The following is a 23,063-nucleotide window of genomic DNA, read 5'->3' as shown; positions in this document are numbered from 1 at the left end:
TGCTGTGTAACATTTCATTATATATATGCCACATTTTTTATCCATTCATCTATCAATGGACACTGCGATTGCTTCCATATCTTGGCTATTGTAAATAATGCTGTGATGAACACAGTTCTCCAACCTATCTGATGGAGAATTTAAAGCTCTGGTAGTCAAAATGCTAACAGAACTGATGGAGTTTGGTTGAAAAATGAAAGAATGAATGAAAGATACCTAAAATGAAATAAAGCAAAACATTCAGGGAACCAACAAAACCAAAAAGGAAGCCAGGATTCAAATCAATGATTTGGAAAAAAAGGAAGACATAAACATCCAACCAGAACAAAATGAAGAAACAAGAATTCAAAAAAATGAAGAGAGACTTTTGAACCTCTTTGACAACTTGAAACATTCCAATATCCAAATTATAGGGTGCCAGAAGAAGAAAAACAACATCAAGAAATTGAAAATTTATTTGAACAAATAATGAAGGAAAACTTCCCCAATTTGGCAAAGGCAATAGACACCAGGAAGTCCAGGAAGCCCAGAGGGTCCCAAAGAAGTTGTACCCAAAAAGGTATACATCAAGGTACATCATCATTAAGTTACTCAAGATTAGAGACAAAGAGAAAATCTTAAAAGCAACAAGAGGAAAGGAAAGAGTTACCTACAAAGGAGTGGCCATAAGGCTATCAGCTGATTTCTAAAAACAAAACAAAACAAACAAAATAACAACAACAACAACAACAACTCACAGGCAAGAAGGGGCTGGAAAGAAGTATTTGAAGTGATGAAAGACAAGGACCTACATCCAAGAATACTCCATTCAGCAAAGCTTTCATTTAGAATGGAAAGGCAGATAAAGTGCTTCCCAGACAAGGTCAAGTTAAAGGAGTTCATTATCACCAAGCCATTATTATATAAAATGTTAAAGGGACTTATCTAAGAAAAAGAAGATCAAAAATATGAACAGTAAAATGACAACAAACTCACAACTATCAACAAATGAACTTAAAAAATAAAAGAAAGAAAAACAATGAAAACAAAAGCTAAGCAAACAACTAGAACAGGAACAGAGTCAGAGAAATGTGTATCATATGGAGGGTTTTCAGGAGGAGAGAGAAGGGAGAAATAGGGGGGAAGGTACAGGGAAGAAGAAGCATAACTGAGGCATTAAATAGATGGGGAGAGGTAAAAAAATGGTATAGTAAACAAAGAATTCAAAAAACTTATACGTACAACTCATGGACATGAACTAAGGGAGGGTGGAATGCTGGACAGTTGGGGGTGCGGGATGGAGGGGGAATAAAGAGGTGAAATTGGGAAAACTATAATAGCATAATCAATAAAGTATACTTAAATCAATTTAAAAAATCACAATTGATTATTTACTCACTAATCTAAAAATTAGACAATACACCCTGGATTGCAGTTATTAGTACAAATAAGCAGGGCTCTTTTAACAGTCAGATATAATAGAGAACACTGTACACTAGGTATGTTAAAGTGCAAATTAGTTTTACAATTTCAAAGTGTATTTCTCTGGAAAAAATTGAATACATAAATGTAGTCTACAAGAAACAGATTAGGGGTCATAATATATTAAGTGGATTTTAGAAGGAGGAGTTGTAAAATGCAAATTGGCATTAAACCTCAAGGATGGGCAGGAGTTATTTTGTCCTTAATTGGAGGTTACATGGTAATAGAGGTTACCTTTATTCATAATTGGATGGAGAATCAGGATACCTGGAGATGGTATTCACATTAAAGTATAGACATCTATAGGAAGAAGTCTTTGTTCTCTCTTGGATATAGCAGAGAACTTAAATCGCTCATTTACCTGACTCACTTCTATTTACCAAGTAATGTACTAGGAGCTTGGAATATAAAATCAATTGTACTTTAGTACTCTCACCTGTAAAATGGGAATAACTGTGCTTTTCTCATAGCGTTTCTCAATACTGTGAAATAAATGAAACAATAAAATATTTTTTACAAACATCAAAATTGGTGAATTTTTGTGCAGCCATTTACAAATTGCAGATGGAAGAAAATATGCAACATTTTTGACATATTATGCTTTGTTATTTCAAGAAAGATAAAAGCATAACTGAAAGACAAAGATTTGTGTAGTGTTTGGAGTGTTGTCAAAGAGTGGTTTGCAAAGTTCCAAGCTGCAGATTTCTCGCTGAGCAATGCTCCATTGGGAAGACTAGTTGAAGTTGATAGTGATCAAATTGGGACATCAGCTGAGAACAGTCAACCTTATACCATGCAGAAGATAGCCAACATATTCAAAATAGCTAAATCAAGTGTTGAAAATCATTTGCACCAGGTTGGTTATGTTAACTGCTTTGATGTTTGGGTTCCACATAAGCAAAAGATACCTTCTTGATCATATTTCCACATGTGATTTTCTACTTAAATGTAAGGAAAACATTCCATTTTTAAAACAAATTGCAACAGGCAATGAAAAGTGGATACTTCACAGTAATGTGGAATGGAAGAGATTCTTGGGCCAGTGAAATAAACCACCACCAACCACACCAAATGCCAGTCTTTGTGCAAAGAAGGTGATGTTGTGTGTATGATGGGATTGGAAAGGAGTCCTCTAATATGAGCTCCTTCTGGAAAACTGAATGAGTAATTTCAACAAGTATTGCTCCCAAGTAAACCAGCTAAAAGCAGTAAATCCCAGTGATTCACAAAATCATTGGGAATTAGTCAACAGAAAATGCATAATCTTCTATCAGGATAATGCAAGACCACATGTTTCTTTGATGATCAAGCAAAAACTATTACAGCTTGGCTGGGAAGTTCTGATTCATCTACTGTATTCACCAGATATTGCACCTTTGGATTTCCATTTATTTCAGTCTTTGCAAAATTCTTTTAATAAAAAAATTTCAATTCCCCGGAAGACTGCAAAAGGTTCCTGGAAGAGTGCTTTACTCAAAAAGATAAAAAAGTTTTGGGAAGATGGAATTGTGAAGTTGCCTGAAAGATGCCAGAAGGTAGTAAAAGAAAACAGCAAATACATTGTTCAGTAAAGTTATTGATGAAAATAAAAAAAATGTTTCTCTTATTTTTACTTAAAAACTGAATGAATTTTGGCCAACACAGATAGAGGCAAGTAAATCAAGGGGTTTTGTGGTATGTAAAGGTGATAATAGACACAGAGTTGTAGGAAACCAGAGAGACTGGTAGAGGACCTTATGTGGGAGACTTGAACCTCATTTTTAAAATTATTTTATTGTTGTTCAAGTACAGTTGTCTGCTCATGAGAATATTTAATGAAGAACTTTAAGCTGAAAGAATATCATGCCAGATCTCTGCAATGAAAAGACCTCTTTGGCAATAGTGTTGTGGATAAATATCAGGGGGCTGGACTTGAAGCCAAAATGAACTGAGGCCCTTGCAGTGGAGACATAAGGACCTGGCTAGAGACAGAGTTGCATTTCATTGTAATGGAATAATACCTGCAGATAGAAATCAAATAGATTCTAGATTAGATCATTGCCTTCAAGCACCTACTGGCATAGCTCTTGATGGCATAGTAGCACTAAACCTTGACTAAGCTATTACCAAATAGTATGTTTCTGAGATGGTTACAGCTTTGGTTTGGTTAGATAATAGAAACTTTAGGGAAGTAGGGAAAATAAAACTGAGCCAGTGAAATAATATTAAATGTGGATGTTATGACATTGTGAATGTATGCATGCTTTATAATTTATAAAATATTTTTCCATAAGCCATTTTATATTTTCTTGTGTCAGATATACTTGTTTCAAATGAAATATTCTTCAAAAATGTGTGATTTAAGTAAGAATAACTTGAAGGAAAAGCCATATGTATGTGTGTTGTATCCATGTATTTTAAAACATAAAACAAAAAATATAAGGGTGGAACTGAGTTACAAGATTCAAGAGAATCGCCTATATGAGGTAACTATGTATGAGGTAGAAAAACATGATTAGAAGAAATTCATGAAACACATTTCTTCAGTTTTTTTATAGAAACATTGATTTTCAGCATTTTGTCACAAATGATTTTTTTAAAAAACATACCTTTTGCAAAATACCCCAAAATACTTCTTTTACCTGCTGGTTCCTTAGTGTGTAAATGAAGGGATTTAGTAAAGGGGCAACTGAAGTATAGAGCAAAGCTACACCTTTGGATACAGTCACTCTTTCTTTTGCAGAGGGCTTAATATACATAAAGATACAGCTACCGTAAGTCAAAGAGACAACAATCATGTGAGAGGTACAGGTGGAAAAAGCTTTAGTTCTTTGCTGTGCAGAAGGGAATTTCAGAATTGTCTTAATGATACAAGTGTAGGAAAGAATCACTAACACCAATGTGATCACAAGTGTCAACACAGCTAAGATAAAAGACATTAATTCTAGGACATGTGTATCTGTGCAAGAGATCTGCAGTATAGGAGAAGTTTCATACATGAAGTGATCAATTACTCTGGAAGCACAGAAATTCAGCTTAAGTCCCATGACCAGTGGGGGAAAAATGATTAAGAATCCAGTTACCCAAGAGCTGAGTACAAGCTGAGAGCACACTTTGCTGTTCATGATGATGGGGTAATGCAGGGGTTTGCAGATGGCGACATAGCGGTCATAGGACATGGCAGCCAGAAGGTAAAACTCCGTAACTCCCAGTAAAAGAATGAAAAATAATTGAGCTGCACAATTATTGTATGAAATGGTTTTGTCTTTAGTCACAATTGTTACCAGGAACTTGGGAATACATACTGTCGTGAATATGATTTCCAAAAATGAAAAATTACGGAGAAAGAAATACATGGGCGTTTTGAGGCGAGCATCCAGCAGGGTGACAAGAATAATGATTATGTTCCCCATCAGGCTTAATGTGTAATTAAGAAATAAAAACAGGAAAATCACAATTTGCAATTGTGGGTCATCTGTCAACCCTAGAAGAGTGAATTCTATTTCCATTGACTGGTTCTTCATATCTCTTTTGTAAACCTCATTAAATGTGCATAGGAAAAGAAGAAAAATATTGAATGATATATTATATATGGATATATTATAAATTAACTTATTGTATTAACTTAAATATATGCAAATTAGCAAAATGTATATAAATTAACATAAATATATACAAATCAACCAAAATCTATAAACAACAAATGTATATTAACTAAATACATGTATATTTAGCTAAATATAGTTATTTAACCTAAGGCAGAAAAGGGTATACATTTTTAAATATATCCATTTCCAAATGGTTTCACCAGTCTGAGATTGCCAATGACATATAATTACATACTACGGTCAGTTCTAAATTCTTTCTCTAAGTTCTCTTTATTATAATATTTCTCACAATTTTCCCTCTGGAACTTAAATTTTTTGGATAATATTTATTTTTGTTCATCCTCCCTGAATGGACTTAGTATTGCATATATACTTTTAATAAAAGGATATGAGTTGTTTTAATAAATTTTCTATCCTTTTTATTTGGTCTGTGAAAAGGCACTAAGTTGTCTTTTTAGAATGAATATCAAGATGATTTTCCCAAACCAAAATTTAGGGTTATATTACAATTTCAGTGATGGTCAATGCCTAAGGAATTACTGATTTCCAGTAAATAGATAAAGATTCAAATTATAACACTTTTGGAATTTTCTCTGCACTGATCCCTGACTGGTGTGGCTCAGAGGATTGAGTGCCAGACTGTGAACCAAAGAGTTGGTGGTTAGATTCCCAGTCAGGGTAGATGCCTGGGCTCTGGGCAAGGTCCCCAGTAGGGGTGTATGAAAGGCAACCCCACATTAATATTTCTCTCCCCCTCTTTTTCCATCCTTTCCCCCTCTCTCTAAAAATAAATAAATAAACTTTTAAAAAAATTTTTTCTCTGTACTGAGAGCATACCGTTATCATTTTTGTCACTGGCTTTGATATGTTGAAATGGATAGTTGTTTTCCAGTATACATGGTAAATAAAAAAACAAAACATGATAAAGACAAATGAGTAACATATTTTAATAAAAATATTATTTTTAATATTCTTTTAAAATATATTCTTATGTCTACATAATTTGAAGCACTTTTTAAAAATTCCTTCATATTTTTAATAAAACTATTGATTACCCCAAAATTATGTCACTCCCTATCCTTTCCATATAAGAATCCTATTTACTTCCAGGTTGTACTGTCCCTGGTATGTTAAACATGTCAGTCTGTGTCATTATATGCATCACCAGTGGATTTTTAAAATAAATGAATTACTAAAGTACTCATCTTTTGCATTCGTCTTATTAATATTGCTATTGTACCTATTTATTACTTTTTTTTCTAATTTGCAGAAAAATAACAATGCAGTAATGCAACCGATCCCAGGGAAGAAGGCTGGAGCCCTAAGGAGAGTTCTCTCTCTCTTTTTTTTTTTTGTGTGTGTGAAGAACAGGGCACCCTGGGACGGGTTCACCTCCAGACACGGGCTGATTAAAACACAAAGAAGCCCTGGCTGGGTGGCTAAGTTGGTTGGATCATTGTCCCATAAACCAAAAGGTTGTGGGTTAAATTCCCTGTCAAGGCACATGTGTAGGTTGCAGGCTTGATTCCTCCTTGGGGCCTCTGTGGGAGGAAAATGATCAATGTTTCTCTCGGACATTGATGTTTCTCTCTCTCCCTTCCTATTTCCCAGAAATCAGTGAAGATATCCTTGGGTGAGGAATAGCCAAACACACACACATACACAAACAACAGCAAAAAAAGAACTCTTAAGATTTTTCATACCAAATGTAGTTTTCCAAAGCACATATTAGTAAATACTTTCAATGTTTTTTAAATTACTATTATTATTTTTTATTTTAATGTTTTTTAATTACTACTACTATTTTTTATACTATTACAGTTTCCTTTTCTCCCCCCAGAGGAGGTAGGAAACTACTTCCACCCAGGCCCATCCTTTCCCCTCCCTCAGTCAATCCTGATATCGTCATCAGTGTTGGTGGGTCACACATAAATGTTCTTCGGTTAATCCCTTCATGGTCTTTCATCCAGTCCCCCACCACTCCCCTTCAGCAGCTGACAGTCTGTTTCATGTATCTATGCTTCCATTTCTATTTTGTTTGTTAGTTTATTGTGTTCATTAGATTCCACACATAAGTGAGATCATGGGGTAGTTTTAATGCTTTTAATCTCAGACGAGGTCTTCGGCTACCAAGTGATCACAACCTTTTCTTGTAAAATATATATATTTCTGTCCTTGCTGTGACTTCTATCTTTGCTCTGTTCTGATTTGAAAAGGTGTGCAATATGAGTTACTCATACAATTTCTGTTACCATGTGAGTCTGACAGACTTTTCTGGAACTATATTATCTCAAATTATAGAGGAGAGTTGCTTAGTATTTTTTCCACATCACTTTACCCAGGGCAGCACTTAATTCATAAAGAAAATCAAATAAAATTAAATTTAGATGCAACTGCATATGAATAAAATAGACTACAATACTTATTAATTCACAAACATAAAATGACTCTACTACTAAAAATTATAAAACACAAAAATTCAGTAGTCATATTTAATTCCTTGAATTGGACCTATTGTGCATTTAACTTAATTTCTGACTTTGAAGTTAAGTTATAATTATAGTAGACTTACCTCCTTGGATCTGCTGTATTTATTGTTTCCCTATGAAGGCATAGAAGAGATATATGTATATTAACATAATTATGATTTTACTCTATTATGATCATATTTTATTATTTACTAGAGATGTTTACAAACAATGATTTTTGTTGGAAGAGGCAATGTGTACATATTGTGATTCTATAAAGAATGTTTATATTACCTCTGATTTATACTCACTGTGAAGTTTGGAACTCAGGTATCAATTGATTTTAATGAACATCTGGCATCTATCTTTTATTCCAGATAAAATGCATTTTGTAAAATTTTGTTTATATAATTGATATCATTCAAAACCTCATAATAGGTAGTTATTCCTTGAAATAAAATGAAATGAAGTGAAAAAGTAGAAACTGAAAAGCCTCAGGACATCAACTGATGAAAGACAAGAAAGTATTCCAAGAAAGAGATTCCACATTGCCAACTGTACACTTTTAAAATGCTGCAGTTTTATAATTTTCTACTTAATACAGACTCAAGGGGTCTGTTGAAATAAAAAAAGGAAATCACTTCTCTAGGGATCAGAATTCCAGAAGTACTAATTATTGCCGGTAAAGGACACTATCGTATTCTACTTTAAATAAAAACTAAAGTGAAAGGATCTCAGAGGAGCATCCTAAGTGATTTAGAAAAACCAATGAAGGATTTAACAGAATCATGAGCAATTTACCATTCTGGGGTAACATTAGAAAATCCCAAGCTGGTGTATACCAGCACAAAACATTGCTTTGCTTCTAATTAGCAATAGAAACAATTTTATTCCTGATTTTAGTGGGAAACCTTTTGTTTTTTGCTCATTGAGGGTGATTTTGGCTGTAGGTTTCTTGTATATGGCCTTTATTATGTTGAGGTATATTCCCTCTAGTCCGACTTTGCTGAGTGTTTTTTATCATAAATGGAAGCTATACCTTATCAAATGCTTTTTCTGCATCTATTGATGTAATCATGTGATTTTTGTCTTTCCTGTTGTTTATGTGATATATCACATTTATTGATTTGCAAATATTGTACCATCCTTACATCCTTGAAACGAATCCCACTTGACCATGGTGTATGATCTTTTTAATGTATTGCTGAGTGCAGTTTGCCAATATTTTGTCGAGGATTTTAACATCTGTGTTCATCAGTGATATTGGTCTCTAGTTTTCTTTCTTTGTTTTGTTTTTATCTGGTTTTTGGTTTAGGATGATGCTGGCTTCATAAAAAGAATTTGGGAGTCTTCCCTTTTTTGAATATTTTGGAATAGTCTGTGTAGGAACAGGGTTAATGCCTCCTTAAATGTTTTGTAAAATTTTCCTGTGAAACTGTCCAGTCAAGAGCTTTTGTGTGTTGGGAGTTTTTTGATCACTGCTTCAATTTTTCCAGCTGTTATTGGTTTGTATATTCAGGCTTTCTGCTTCTTCTTCATTGAGTTTTGGAAGATAACATTTTTCTAGAAATTTGTCCATTTCACCCTGCTTTTCAAATTTCTTGGCGTATAGTTGTTCATAGTAATTTCTTACGATCTTTTGTATTTCTGTGGTATCAACTGTAATCTCTCCTCTTTCATTTCTGATTTTGGTTATGTGGTCCTCTCTTTTTTTCTTAATGAGTCTGCTTAAAGGCTTTTCAAATTTGTTTATATTTTCAAAAACCACCTCCTGGATTTATTGATCCTTAGTTTTGTTATTTTAGTCTCTATGTTATTTAATTCTCCTCTGATCTTGGTTATGTCCTTCCTTCTACTTGCTCTGGGCTTTGTTTATTGTTTTTCCTCCAGTTATTGTAGATATATGGTTAGGTTGTTTGAAAAATTTCTATTTTTTATAGATTCAACATAATCTCTATTAATATACCAATGACATATTTCACAAGTATAGAAAAAACATTTTGAAAATTTATGTGGAACCATAAATGACCCTGAATAGCCAGAGTAAATTTGAGAAAAAAGCACAAAGTAGGAGGGATCACAATATCTGGTATCAAACTATATTATAAGGACAAAGTAATCAAAACAATCTAGTACTGGCATAAGAAAAAACACATAGATCAATGGAACAGAACAGAGAGTCCAGAAATAAACACAAGCCTCTATGGTCAACTAATGTTTGACAAAGGGGACAGGAACATAAAATGCAGTAAAAATATCCTCTTCAACAAATAGTGTTGGGAGATCTGGACAGCTACATGCAGAAAGAAACACAACCATCAACTTACAATATACCAAAATAAACTCAAGATGGATAAAAGACTTAAATATAAGTTGTAACACCATTAAAGTCCTAGAGGAGAACATAAGCCAGAAAATCTTAGATATTCCACACAGCAATATTTTCACCAATATGTCCCCTACAGTGAGGTACATAAAGAAAAGGATAAACAAGTGGAATTTCATAAAAATAAAAGTTTCTGCATGGCTAAAGAAAACATCAGCAAAATGAAAAGGGAACTAATATATTTGCAAATGATATCTCGGACAAGGGTCTAATGTTCAAATTATATAAAGAACTCATACAACTCCACTCCAGAAGGACAAACAATCCAGTACAAAAATGGGCAAAGGACATGAACAGACATTTCTCCAAGGAGGACATAAAGAGGGCCAGGAGACACATGAAAGGGTGCTCAGCATCACTAGCCATCTGAGAGATACAGATTAAGACCACAATGAGAAACCACTTCAAGCTGGTCAGAATGGTCATCATAATCAAATCAAAAAACAAGTGTTGGTGAGGTTGTTGAGAAAAGAGAACCCTAAAACATAGTTGGTGGGAATGCAGACTGGTTCAGCCACTGTGGAAAACAGTGTGGAACTTCCTCAGAAAACTAAAAATGGAATTGCCTTTTGGCCTGGCAATTCCAAAACTGGGATTACACCCTAAGAATCCTGAAACACCAATTCAAAAGAACCTATGCACCCCAATGTTCATAGCAGCACAGTTTACAATAGCTAAGTGTTGGAAGCAACCTAAGTGCCCATCAGTAAATGAATGGGTCAGAAAACTATGGAACATTTACATAATGGGATACTATGCAGCAGAAAGAAAGAAGGACTCTCCAACAGAATGAATGGAGCTCAAGAGCATGATGCTAAGTGAAATAAGCCAGATGGGGAAAGACAAATACTATACAATCTCACTCATAAGTTGAACCTAATCAACAAAACAAACAAGGAAGCAAAACATAACCAGAGACACTGATATGAAGGCCAAACTCACAATAATGAGAAGGGAGGTGGGAGGGGATAATGGTGAAAAAAGGGGAAGTGTTTTCAGAACATGGAGAGAGGACACATGGAAAAAACCAAATAGGGATAGAATCAAGGGTGGGAAGTAGGGATGGCTGGGGTGGGGGGAGGGAAGGGGGAAAATGGAGACAACTATACCTGAACAACAATAAAAACATTTAAAAAAGTGAATTGAAACCCTGAGTCTATACTGATATAAAGTAATATATAAATTGGGAGTTTTACAAAGAGTCAGATATTTGCATAGCATCCAAAATATCTATACAAAGTACTTCTTACTTATAAAAATAAAAATGTAGCTTTATTACAGTAAATCCTAAAAATAGCCACATTAACTAAGAAATAAAAGAACATATCATCAATAATTAGAAAAAAAATGAAATTGTGTGATCTTTAATAGGATTTCATGAGAAGACATAATCACTTCCGTGGTATTCCTGTGTAAGGTCAGTCAATTGAATATAATCATGCAGAAACTTCAGACCAAAATCGAGGGAAATATATGTAATTTCTGGAAAATAATTTTCAACATTCTCTTTCTTTGCCAGTGCATGTACTTATTTATTTATGAGGCATAATTTACATGATCTAGTTTTTACCCTTTTTGGTGTACAGTTCTATGAATTTTGACAAAAGCATATGGTTGTGTAACCACTTCCACAATCAAAATATAGAGCAGCTCTATTACTCAAATAATCCTCCTGTTCCCATTTGTAGTCAATGCTTCCCCTGCACTGAAGTCCCTGGCACAACTGACCCATAGTTTTTGTCTTTTCCAGTATGTATCTTTTTGGGTCCAGTATGTATCTTTTTGCACTGGCTTCTTCCACTTAGCATAATGATTAGAGGCTAATGCATATGTTGTACATATCAGTCATTGGGTCCTGTTTTTTAAAAATTATTTTATTGTTGCTCAAGTACATTTGTCTGCATTTATTCCTCACAACTCCCCCTCACCCCAGCCATCCCCACCTCCCTCCCCTGTTTCCATCCCCCTTGGTTTTGTTCATGTGTCCTTTATAGTTGTCCCTGAAAACCCTTCCCCCTTCCCTCCCCATTATCCCCTCCCACCTCCCCTCTGGTCACTGTCAGATTGTTATTCATTTCAATGTCTCTGATTATATTTTGCTTGCTTGTTTGTTTTGTTGATTAGTTTCCACTTAAAGGTGAGATCATATGGTATTTGTCCCTCACCACCTGGCTTATTTCACTTAACATAATGCTCTCCAGTTCCATCCATGTGGTCACAAAGGGTAGGAGCTCCTTCTTTCTTTGGGCTGCGTAGTATTCCATTGTGTAAATGTACCATTCTTGAAAGTTAAGGAAAGACTAGGGGACCATCCAAATTAAAAGACACTATGTATATAACAAGTAAATGAAACATGTAATTCTGAACAGTATTCTTTTTTACCATAAAGAAAAATTTTAGACACTTGGTGAAACTTGAATGAGATGGGAAAATTACATGTTAATGGTGTATATTAATGTTTAATAGTGATGGTTGTATTATGCTTATCTAATGGAATATTCTTTTTGTCATATATTCATACTACATTAGTGAGTAGTAGCTGGAACACCAAATGGTTTAGGAATAAAAGACCTTTATTATGTATTTGTTGTTTTGCTTTATATTTTATATTGCTTCAAAATAATATGGAAACAGGGAAACATTTAAGTACTGCCTCCTCCTACCCTCGTTTTGGGGGTGGATCACAGCCAAGTTATGGAATTATGACAAATTCACTATTGGAAGTAAGAGAGGCTGTTTTGGGGGTAAACCCTCTTATCAGTAGAATTGGCTATATTGTCCCAGTGGAATATCTGAAATTCTTGTTTGCATTAAGTGTAGAGTTTAAATTATTTCTAGTTCTTTGGGGAGAATGCCCTTCAGTTTTGTAGTTAAAGCAAGTCACTATGGTTTTTATTTCAAGTTTTCTTTGTTTTCTTCTTCCCTCTCTCTGTTTTAATAATTGGTATGTCCTGACACTAGTCTCCAGAGGGCATGTCTTTTCCCCCTCTTTTTATTTCAATTAATTCCTCTGTGTACATTATAAGCAAAATGATAAAGCTGTGGCTTTTATTTGTGTTTAACTGGGTTTCTTTCATTTGAGATATTTTTCAAAGCATCTTTTCACTTAAAGCATCACATTTTCATTTTGAATTTTAATGGAGGTTTAAAAGTTATATGTAAGAAAGAAAAGGAAATGAATTTTATCTAGCATAAGAGAGGATTCTAGTGGAATTATCTATAATACCTGGCTCCTGTGACTTTAATGAGTGTGAATGAATGTGGAGGATATTAGCAGATGTATACAATTTGCAGATTGCATGCCTGTTTCAAATTCTTCTCCAGAAATGCATTGAAATTCAAGTTCCTCTTAAAAATGGAATATTTCATAGTATTATAAGAGGTAGATATTTATCATTTATTTTGACGTCTGATTTTACCATATTCTCATAGGGAGAATTATATTAATATGTACTACTATGGTAAGTCACTTACAATTTGGAATAAATATCTAGATCATAAATGAAAGCAATTATGCAAGTACAAGGCAAGTAATATCCACTGACTTTTGAATTGTTATATATTTTTCTATTTTATGTAGATTGGACAGTCAAAACCTTCTGATTAAATGCAACTAAGAGAAGACTGATACATTTGAAACTAAATAAAAATAATCGTGTGAAATGAGATAAAGGAACAATGCAAAAGAACCACACTGGGACAAAGTAATTAATGATATATATTAGAGTATTTCAATCACAGAGAACATATGTAACTGTTATGGTTTTTATATGCTCCACATATTTAAAAAGTGTTTTGATGAGCTGAATAATCATTGCAAATTGACACTGGTATAACTTTAGATGTTACACTTTGTCAATAGTGTATGTATGAAATAAGCATAGAGAGCAATTATCCAATAATATTCATGCTTTCCTTATTTAGAACATTTAAACAAAATTCAGCTCATCTGAAAATGATTGGCTAAAGTTTAAATTCTCTTTCAAGTTCAAATGGGGAAAAGAAAGAAGTATTATAAAAGTTACTGGTTTAAATGGAACAGTCAATTAGAGGCTGCTTAGTTTATTGAAGCTGTTATTTTAGGTATTGTCTGTTTTTTCAAATTGAATCAATCTTTTAAACTTTGTTTAGATTTCTGAATATTTTCTACATCTGAAGCTTTTAACATTCTTGTTATTTTCACTCTTGGACTTGTGTTTCTTTGTCTCTTTGACAGGACTCATATCTGAAATGAACAATCAGTCAAGAGTAGAATTTATTCTCCTGGGACTGACTGATGAGCCACATCTGCAAACTGTGATTTTTATATTTCTCTTTCTAAACTATATGTTTAGTGTGATGGGGAACTTATCCATAATCCTCCTTACCTTGTTGGATCCCCGTCTCAAGACTCCTATGTATTTCTTTCTGCGAAATTTCTCCTTCTTGGAGGTTTCATTGACAACAATCTGTATTCCCAGATTCCTGATATCCATACTGACTAAAAACAAAATTATTTCTTATAATGGTTGTGCATCTCAGTTATTCTTTTTCCTCCTATTTGGAGTTACAGAATTTTACCTACTGGCTGCCATGTCTTATGATCGTTATGTAGCAATCTGCAAACCTCTCCATTACCCAATCATTATGAGCTACAAAGTATGCTACCAACTGGTACTCAGTTCATGGACAGCTGGCTTTCTGATTACCTTTCCACCACTGGTCTTGGGACTGAAACTGGAATTTTGTGCTTCCAACATCATCGACCATTTCATATGTGACACTTCCCCTGTGCTGCAGATTTCTTGCACAGACACTTATTTCCTAGAATTAGTTTCATTTGTGTCAGCTGTTGTAACACTTGTGCTCACATTGCTGTTAGTGATTCTTTCCTATGCATGTATTATCAAGACCATCCTAAAGATCCCCTCCACTCAAAAAAGAACAAAGTCTTTTTCCACTTGTTCTTCCCATATGATTGTAGTCTCCCTTACTTATGGTAGCTGTGTCTTTATTTACATGAAGCCATCAGCAAAGGAGAGGGTGACTTTATCGAAAGGTGTAGCTGTTATCTATACCTCAGTTGCCCCTTTATTAAATCCTTTCATTTATACTCTAAGGAACCAGCAAGTAAAACAAGCCTTCAAGGACACACTCCAAAAGATTTTCTTTTTCTTCAAAAAATAAGGGAAAATTAGGAGAAAAGAGAGAACATTTTACTCATGATTTTCCAAGTTTACTTAATCTGTCCTTCAATGAGTCAGCCTTCCCATAACATTCTTTTTATTTTTGTTCAAGTGCAGGTGTCTCCTTTTGTCCCCCACAACTCCCCCTTGCAGCACCCTTGATCCTGCCCTCATTTGTCTTTCTCCATGTGTCCTTCATATATGTTCCTCGACGACCCTTTCCCCTTCTCCTCAGTTATCCGCCCCCACGTCCCCTCAGGTTACTGTCAGTTTGTTCTTTATTTCAATGTCACTGGTTATATTTTGCTTGCTTGTTTCTTTTGTTGATTAGGTTCCACTTATGAGTGAGATTATGTGATATTTGTCTTTCACCACCTGGCTTATTTCACTTAGCATCATGCTCTCCAGCTCCATCCTTGCTGTCATAAAGGATAGGAGCTCCTTCTTTCTATCTGCTGTGTAGTTGTAGCATTCCATTTTGTAAATGCACCATCGTTTTTTGATCCATTCATTCAATGATGGCACTTTGGTTGCTTCCAACACTTGGCTATTGTAAATGGTGCTGCTATAAACATTGGGGTGCATAGGTACTTTTGAATCAGTGTTTCAGGATTCTTAAGGTATAATCCCAGCAGTGGAATTGCCAGGTCAAAAGGCAGTTCCATTTTTAGTTTTCTGAAAAAGTTCCACACTGTTTTCCACAGGAGCTAAACCAGTCTGCAATCCCACCAACAATGTACTAGGGTTCCCTTTTCTCCACATCCTCTCCAACACTTGTTTGTTGACTTGGTTATGATGGCCGTTCTGACTGGGGTGAAGTGGTATCTCATTGTGGTTTTAATTTGCATTTCTCAGATGGCTAGTGATGCTGAGCATCCTTTCATGTGTCTCTGCGTCCTCCTTGGAGAAGTGTCTGTTCATGTCCTTTGCCCATTTTTGAATTGGATTGTTTGTCTTCCTGGAGTGGAGTCCTATGAGTTCTTTATATATTTTGGAGATTAGACCTTTTTCTGAGGTATCATTTGCAAATATGTTTTCCCATATGGTTGGTTTATTTTTCATTTTGTTTATGTTTTCTTTAGCTGTGCAGAAGCTTTTTCTTTTGATCAAGAGCCATTTGTTTATCATTTCCTTTAGGTCTCTTGCTCTAGGGGACATAGCAGTGAAAATACTGCTGTGTGGAATGGCTGAGATTTTATATATGTATAATATATATTCGTGAAACAGTTTGGCAGTTCCTCAAAAACTTAAATATGAAGGTTCCATATGGCCCAAAAATTCTACTTCTAACACTTTAAAACATATGTTCGCACAAACATTGGTACCCAAATGTTTATAGAGGCATTATGCATAATAGCCAAAAAGTGAAAACAACCCAAATATCCTTCAATTGATCAATGGATAAAGAAAGTGTGGCATATCAATGCAATGAAATATTATTTGGTCATAAAAAGGAATGAATTACCAATACATACTACAGCGCGGATGAACCTGTGAACATTATTTTAGTGAAGAAAGTCACACAGAAAAGTCTGCACAAGTGTCCAGAATAGGCAGTCCATAGAGAGAAGGTAGAGTAGTTGTACAGGGCTGCAGGGAGGGAAGATAGGGATATGGTTCTTTAATGGGTATTTGGTTTCTTTTGAGGGTCATAAAAATGTTCTGGAGTTATACTATAATGGTGAAAATTACATAACATTATGAATACAGCTATGCACAGTGTAAGAATGTTTTGGTTAACAATAAACCACATAAACAATGCTGGTCCCATAAGATTATAATAGAGCTGAAAAATCCTATTACCTGGTAATATTGTAGCCATTATAACATAATAGTACTATATATTACTTACATGTTGGTGGTAATGCTGGTATAAACAAACCTAATATGCTGCCAGTCATAGAAAGTATAGCACGTACAATTATGTACGGTACATAATACTTAATTATGATAACGATGTTGCTTGCTTATGAATTTACTATACTATATTTTTTATTATTTTAGAATATATTCTTTAAAATAACATACCCATCTGCTATAAAACAATATGGCATGTTATGCTAGTAGCAGTCTCACACATCTCCTGTTCACTGTGTCCCTTGATTGCATCATTTTATTTTGTGCTCGATTTGATCTCATGTTGTTTTGTGCAATAACATGCTATATAGGGCTTATAGCCTAGGACCAATATGTTATACAATACAGCCTAGGTGTGTAGAAGGCCATACCATCTAAGTTTGTGGAAGTATACTCTGTGATATTCACACAATGACAAAATCACTGAAGGACACATTTCTCAGAATGCCTTCTAATTGTTAAGCAGCATATGACTATATCTAAAAACCAATTAATTGCGCCTTTTAAAATGTTTAAAATGGTGAATTTTATATTACATGAATTTTATTGGAATTAAAAGCAAAAAAACACTGCCAAAGGGAAGTATTTTTTCACTCATGTCTTCAGAAACTTTCTCTTTATTGTCCTTTTCTCCTAGAAAACACTGCAAGGTATTGACATGAGAGAAAAAGTAGAAAGATATGTGTAAAACAATTTTATTAAATTTTTCTTGCCTTGTTCCAGGCCTTTTTTCAGCCATAAATTAGCTTGCAATGTACATCTTTTTTGTTAGGCATGGTCTGGAAGACTCTTCTCACTTTTGTCTTTCCTAAACAGGAATCACCAATCATTTTAACATTTAGTTATTTTCCTCACTACGTGTTGCTGTGGATTAAGATACAGTATCTCAGCTCCTTCCTCACTTGGTAACCCAAAAGAAATAATTTATTTTCATTTTTTGATAGTAATAAACAAAGCAAAATCATGAGGAAGTTACATAGATTAGAAAGTATAGTACATTTGTCAAGAGAACTATCTGTGAAGTCATCCTGACTTTGCCACTTAAAAGCACTGGTACTTCTAGAAAAAATTGTAGGCTCTCTGTGCCTCTTTTCCTTCATCTCTGTAATGTGAATAAGTGATAAAATTACCTAGTTCATGGGGTTTGTTCATGCAACTCAGAACAGTGCCTAGCACATGTAAGTATCAAAAACTATATAGGATATAAATGTAGTTATCATAATGCTCTTGGCTCATTGTGAGTGGTTACTACGTGGAAGAAATTTATGTTGTAATTTATCTCTTTCAAAATTGATGTAGCTGGTAAATTTTTCTTTCTCATGAAGAAAATAGGTGTTCAAAACTATTTTCTGTAAGATTATTTTCAATTTATACTCCATGATGCAGTTGTTCCTTAAAATAATTGTATATATAGGAACATTAACTGTTGCATTTCTTCTTGAAAATACCATTCAAAGGAAGTTTTATTTTTTCTGCCTAGAATATAGTTTCCATGGTTTCACTCTGGTAAATTCATATTATTGTTTTAAGTCTGAAGCTATATCCTCAGAGAATGAATAAATTCTTCCCCTGGAGTCCAGTGAATTCATATGTCTCTATATAAAATAGATTTCTAATTATTTATGTTACTATAAAACTAAGTGGTCTATTAAATTATTGAGGTTATGAATTGCACCTTCTTTTTTGCATTAACTCAGTGTACTCTCTGTCAGCCAGCAGAGTATATCTACTACTTATAAGGATAATTAAGTACAATTTATTATCAGATTAACTAAGTAATATATATTTAGTATCATACTATATTAATATCAAATAGCACCATTAACAAAACCCCTTAACATTATCTAAAATGCAGTCCACATTAAAATTTCCTTGTTGTATCTATTGTGTACATGTTTACCTATGTATATGTGTGTAGACTGGTTATTTGTCCTTTAGAGTATCCCACATTCTGAATTTGATTTACTGCTTTCTTTCTATGTAAATCCCATTGCATTGCATCTTAAAGCACACACTAGTGATGCCATGGTTATAAATGGCTTCACGTAGTAGTTTCTGCTCATTTTCCCTAACTCAATAGTTAACATTTTTTATGAATGTTATCATTTGTTTTTTTCCTTAAGTGTTTTGTTATTTCAGTAGGTGTTAAAAACTACTTATTTTTGCAATTTAATCTTTTATTCTATATATTATTCAGAATTATCCTATTCAAGGAACTTATTTATTTAAATACTCTAACATTATTTGTATAAAAAGCAAAAATATATATACGCCTTTCTTTGTATTTATCTCACACCTTAATAACCACAAATGTTTATGATATGTTTTTTTCATGAATTTATAGATTCCCATATATTTCAGGTGTGCATCTGGGAATGAAGTTCAGTTTATGGTTTATAAATATCCAATTGTTTTGTCACCATTTGCTGAGTGGGTTGTTCTGTATCCACTGAATCACCAAAGCTTTTGATACAGAAAATAATAAAAAACAATAAAGACAAGAGCTAATTATTTGAGAATACAAATATAATTAATATGTCTAGTTGTGGTTATCAGAGAAAAAAATGACAGCACACACATTATTGATTTTAAAGTTTAGAAATGTGATATTGAGGAGGAAACATTTATCCTCTACTTTTCTGTGTTCTTCTGGCTGATCTAAGAATTAAATTGACATGAGGCAGATTAACAGGAGAAAATAAAATTTAATTTTATGTGTACCCACGGGGGTCCATAAGAATAGGAGGCCTGCTCTGGCCAGGTGGCTAAGTTGGTTGGAGCATCATCCTGTAATTGTGGATTTCAGCCTCAGTCGGGGCATGTATGGGAGGCAACTGATCTAAGTTTCCCTCTCATATCCATGTTTCTCTCTTTCCCTTCTTCTGTCTCCAAAATCAATAATGAAACATATCCCTAGGTGAGGATTTTTTAAAAAGGATATAAGACCTATTGGCAGTCAAGCAATTGAGGTTTGTATGTCATCCTGAGCTAAGGAGGAAGGCATTGGAGCCCCAAACTTCAAGGTGCGGGGGAAGATAATTCACAAGAAGAGTGCAGCAAATGTTTGATAAACAAACATTTTTCTGCCATGTGGAGAAGGCTTTCTTATGTAAAAGAAAATTCTTTGGTAATAGCTGCTTTCCTGGTTCAGGCTTTCTTTCTAAATTACTTTAGGCAGTTAAGGAAGAGGTAAAAAGATCTTGAATCTGTTGGGCTTTAATTGTCTTCAGCTCAAAATAATTCACATGTCAAATTGGCACATTCTGAGGTGAACTTCTCTGAACCCCATCAATACTATGAACACTTTTATGCCAAAAAAATGAACAATTTCTTTGGAATGAACAAAATCCTTATGAGACATAAACTGCCAAAGCTCTCAATAAAAAAAATAATAAAACTTGTATAGCCCTATATTTATTAACATATTTGTAGTTAAAATGTCCTCACAAAAAAATAGAAGAAAAAGAAGAAAAGAAAAAAATCTAGGCTTAGATGGCTTCATTGGTGATTTCTACCAAAACTGTTTTCATGTCTAATTTTTATTCTGGAATATATAGCTCTTTTGAAAACAGTTGACATACATTATATTAGTTTCAGGTGTATAACATAGTGAGATTTCACATTTATATTCCTTACAAAGCGATGATCACAAAATGTCCAGTATCCATCTGTCACTGTAAAAAGTTATTGTGATAACTTTTGTGATCTTATTGGTATTGCCTATGCTGTACTTATATCCCTGTGACTTATTTATATTATGTTTGTACCTCTTAATCTCCTTGATCCTCTTGCCCATATCCCCACTGTCCAACTTTCTGACAATTATCAGTTTTTCTGTACCTATGAGTTTGTTTGTCTTGTTTGTTCATTTCTTTAGTTATTTTTAGATTCTTCACATAAGCAAAATAATGTAGTATTTGCCTTTCTTGACTTATTTCACTTAGCATAATGCCCTTTAGATCTACTCATGTTGTCACAAATGGCATGATTTCACTTTTTCCCCCATGGTTGAGTAATATTCTAGTGTATCTGTGTGTGTGCATGTATTCACTTCTTTATCCATTCATCTATTGATAAAAACCTAGGTTGCTTAAATAACTGGAATATTGTAATAATGCTGCAATGAACATAGGACCCAGCAATCTCACTTTTGGGAGCTTATCTGAAGAAAATGAAATATTAATTCCACCAAAAATTTTTAAAATACTAATTATATACAAAGGCTTTCCAGAAATTGAATAGGATGGAAGTCTTTCAAATTAATGTTCATCCAGCATTAACATGATACCCAAAATAAGCAAAGACATTAAAATAACATACAGGTGATGAATATATACTGGCATAAAACAGACACATGTATAGAAAAGAGCCCAGAAATAAACCTACACACATACGGTCAATTAATTTTTGAGAAAAGTGCCAAGAAAATTCCCCTCAATAGATAGCACTAGGAATATACAATGGGGAAAGACCAATATTTTTATTAAATAGCATTGGGAAAACTAACAGCCACATGCAAAAATTAACTCAAAATAGCTTCATTAACACAAAATTAGCACACACAAAAAACACCCTTAAATGTAAGGCCTATAATGTATAACTCATGCAAGAAAACATAGGGAAAAACTTCCTGACATTGGTCTTGGCAATGCTATTTTGCATATGACACCAAATGCACAAGCAGCAAGTGCAAAAATCAGCAAATCAAACTAATCAAACTAAAAAGCTTCTGCACAACAAAGAAACAATCAATAAAACAAAAGATGGCCTATAAAATAATAGACAATATTTTGCAAACTTCACATCTGATAAAGGGTTATCAGGCATTCAAAATTCATGCAAAATATAAGGCATTCATACAATTCAATAGCAAAAAACACCCAATAATCTGACTAATTAGTGGGAAAATTACCTAATTAGGCATTTTCTGAAGAATTTATTAAAATGCTATCAAGAATGGAATGGTGTTTAATATCACTAATCTTTAAAGGAATACAAAACAAAATGACAGTCAGATGTTACTTCATGCCTGTAAGAATGGCTATTATCAAAAAGACAAGGGATAATTTCTGGCAAGGATGTGGAGAAAAAGGAAGCCTTGAACACTGTTGGTGGAAATGTATATCAGTGCAGCCACTACAGAAAACAGTCTAGAGGTTCCTCAAAAAATTAAAACTAGAACTATCATGTGATTCAGCACTTCCACTTCTGGGTAAAGGGTCTAACCAGAAGACATCCAGCCACATAATATAATAGAGGCATTTATTGAAGAAGATACAGAAAACAAGGAACATTGTACACAGGACAATGATGCCTCAGTCCCCTTCAAAGAAGGCACCTTGGGACTTCACACAGTTCTCCCAAATGGCATCAGCTGCCCCATTGTATTTTCCTGAATCTCATCAACAGTCTGAAAAGTTTTCCCTTTCAAAGGTGATTTTTTTTTTAGTTTTGGGAAAAACCAGAAGTCACAGGGCAACCACTCTGGGCTGTAGGGGGACTGAGTCACCTGGGTGATTTGACATTCCACCAAAAAACCCTGCAGGAGATGTGATGCATGAGCAGGTGTGTTGTTATGATGAAGCTGCCAATCACCAGCTGCCCATAGCTGCAGCCTTCTGAATCATCCAAACAGTTTCCACAGAGGAATGTTCAAGCTTAATGCAAATTTTGATGCTGATTTGTTGCTCTTTGTTTAGTCATTTTGAATGCAATAGCTACACAGTTCACACGTTCATTCAATGGTGTCCACTGCTCCCATTGACTAGTACAGTGGAGTTCTCATTGTTCACACATGCCCATTCCAGCCCACACTCCTTGGCTGCCAGGTTACATTGATGTTGCACAAACCATTTTCATTATATTAATAATAGCTGGATGTTTTCCAGACAGACCTTGTTTATCTGAAGAAAATGAAATCATTATCTCAAAAAGCTAGTTGTACCCCAAGTAACTAATGAGAACTTCATAACATAAAATAAATATTTATGGGAAGGAAGTGGGGAGGGTGGGAGGGGGGATGGGATTGGGAGTAAAAAGGAGAAAACTGTATATGAACAATGATTAAAATTAAAAAAATGAAAAATAAATAATTAAATAAATATTTGGGGGGACAATTAAAATAATTAAATATATATAT

At 34.1% G+C, this 23,063-nt stretch overlaps 2 protein-coding genes across 2 annotated transcripts; one reads left to right on the top strand and one right to left on the bottom strand.

Moving 5' to 3' along the window:
* Window positions 1-4,010: 4,010 nt before the first annotated feature.
* Window positions 4,011-4,964, bottom strand: LOC114513005 (olfactory receptor 6C6). The gene has a single exon (XM_028532112.1). The coding sequence runs from the start codon at window positions 4,962-4,964 to the stop codon at window positions 4,011-4,013; it is 954 nt and encodes a 317-aa protein (XP_028387913.1).
* A 9,168-nt stretch (window positions 4,965-14,132) lies between these two features.
* Window positions 14,133-15,068, top strand: LOC114513372 (olfactory receptor 6C6-like). The gene has a single exon (XM_028532674.1). It carries the CDS (start codon window positions 14,133-14,135, stop codon window positions 15,066-15,068), a length of 936 nt encoding a protein of 311 aa, XP_028388475.1.
* The last annotated feature ends 7,995 nt before the right edge of the window (window positions 15,069-23,063 follow it).

Source organism: Phyllostomus discolor, chromosome 2 (assembly GCF_004126475.2).
Source record: "Phyllostomus discolor isolate MPI-MPIP mPhyDis1 chromosome 2, mPhyDis1.pri.v3, whole genome shotgun sequence".
Taxonomy (NCBI): Eukaryota; Metazoa; Chordata; class Mammalia; order Chiroptera; family Phyllostomidae; genus Phyllostomus; species Phyllostomus discolor.
The sequence above is the reverse complement of the archived record's forward strand: the minus strand, read 5'-3'. Positions and strand labels throughout refer to the sequence as shown.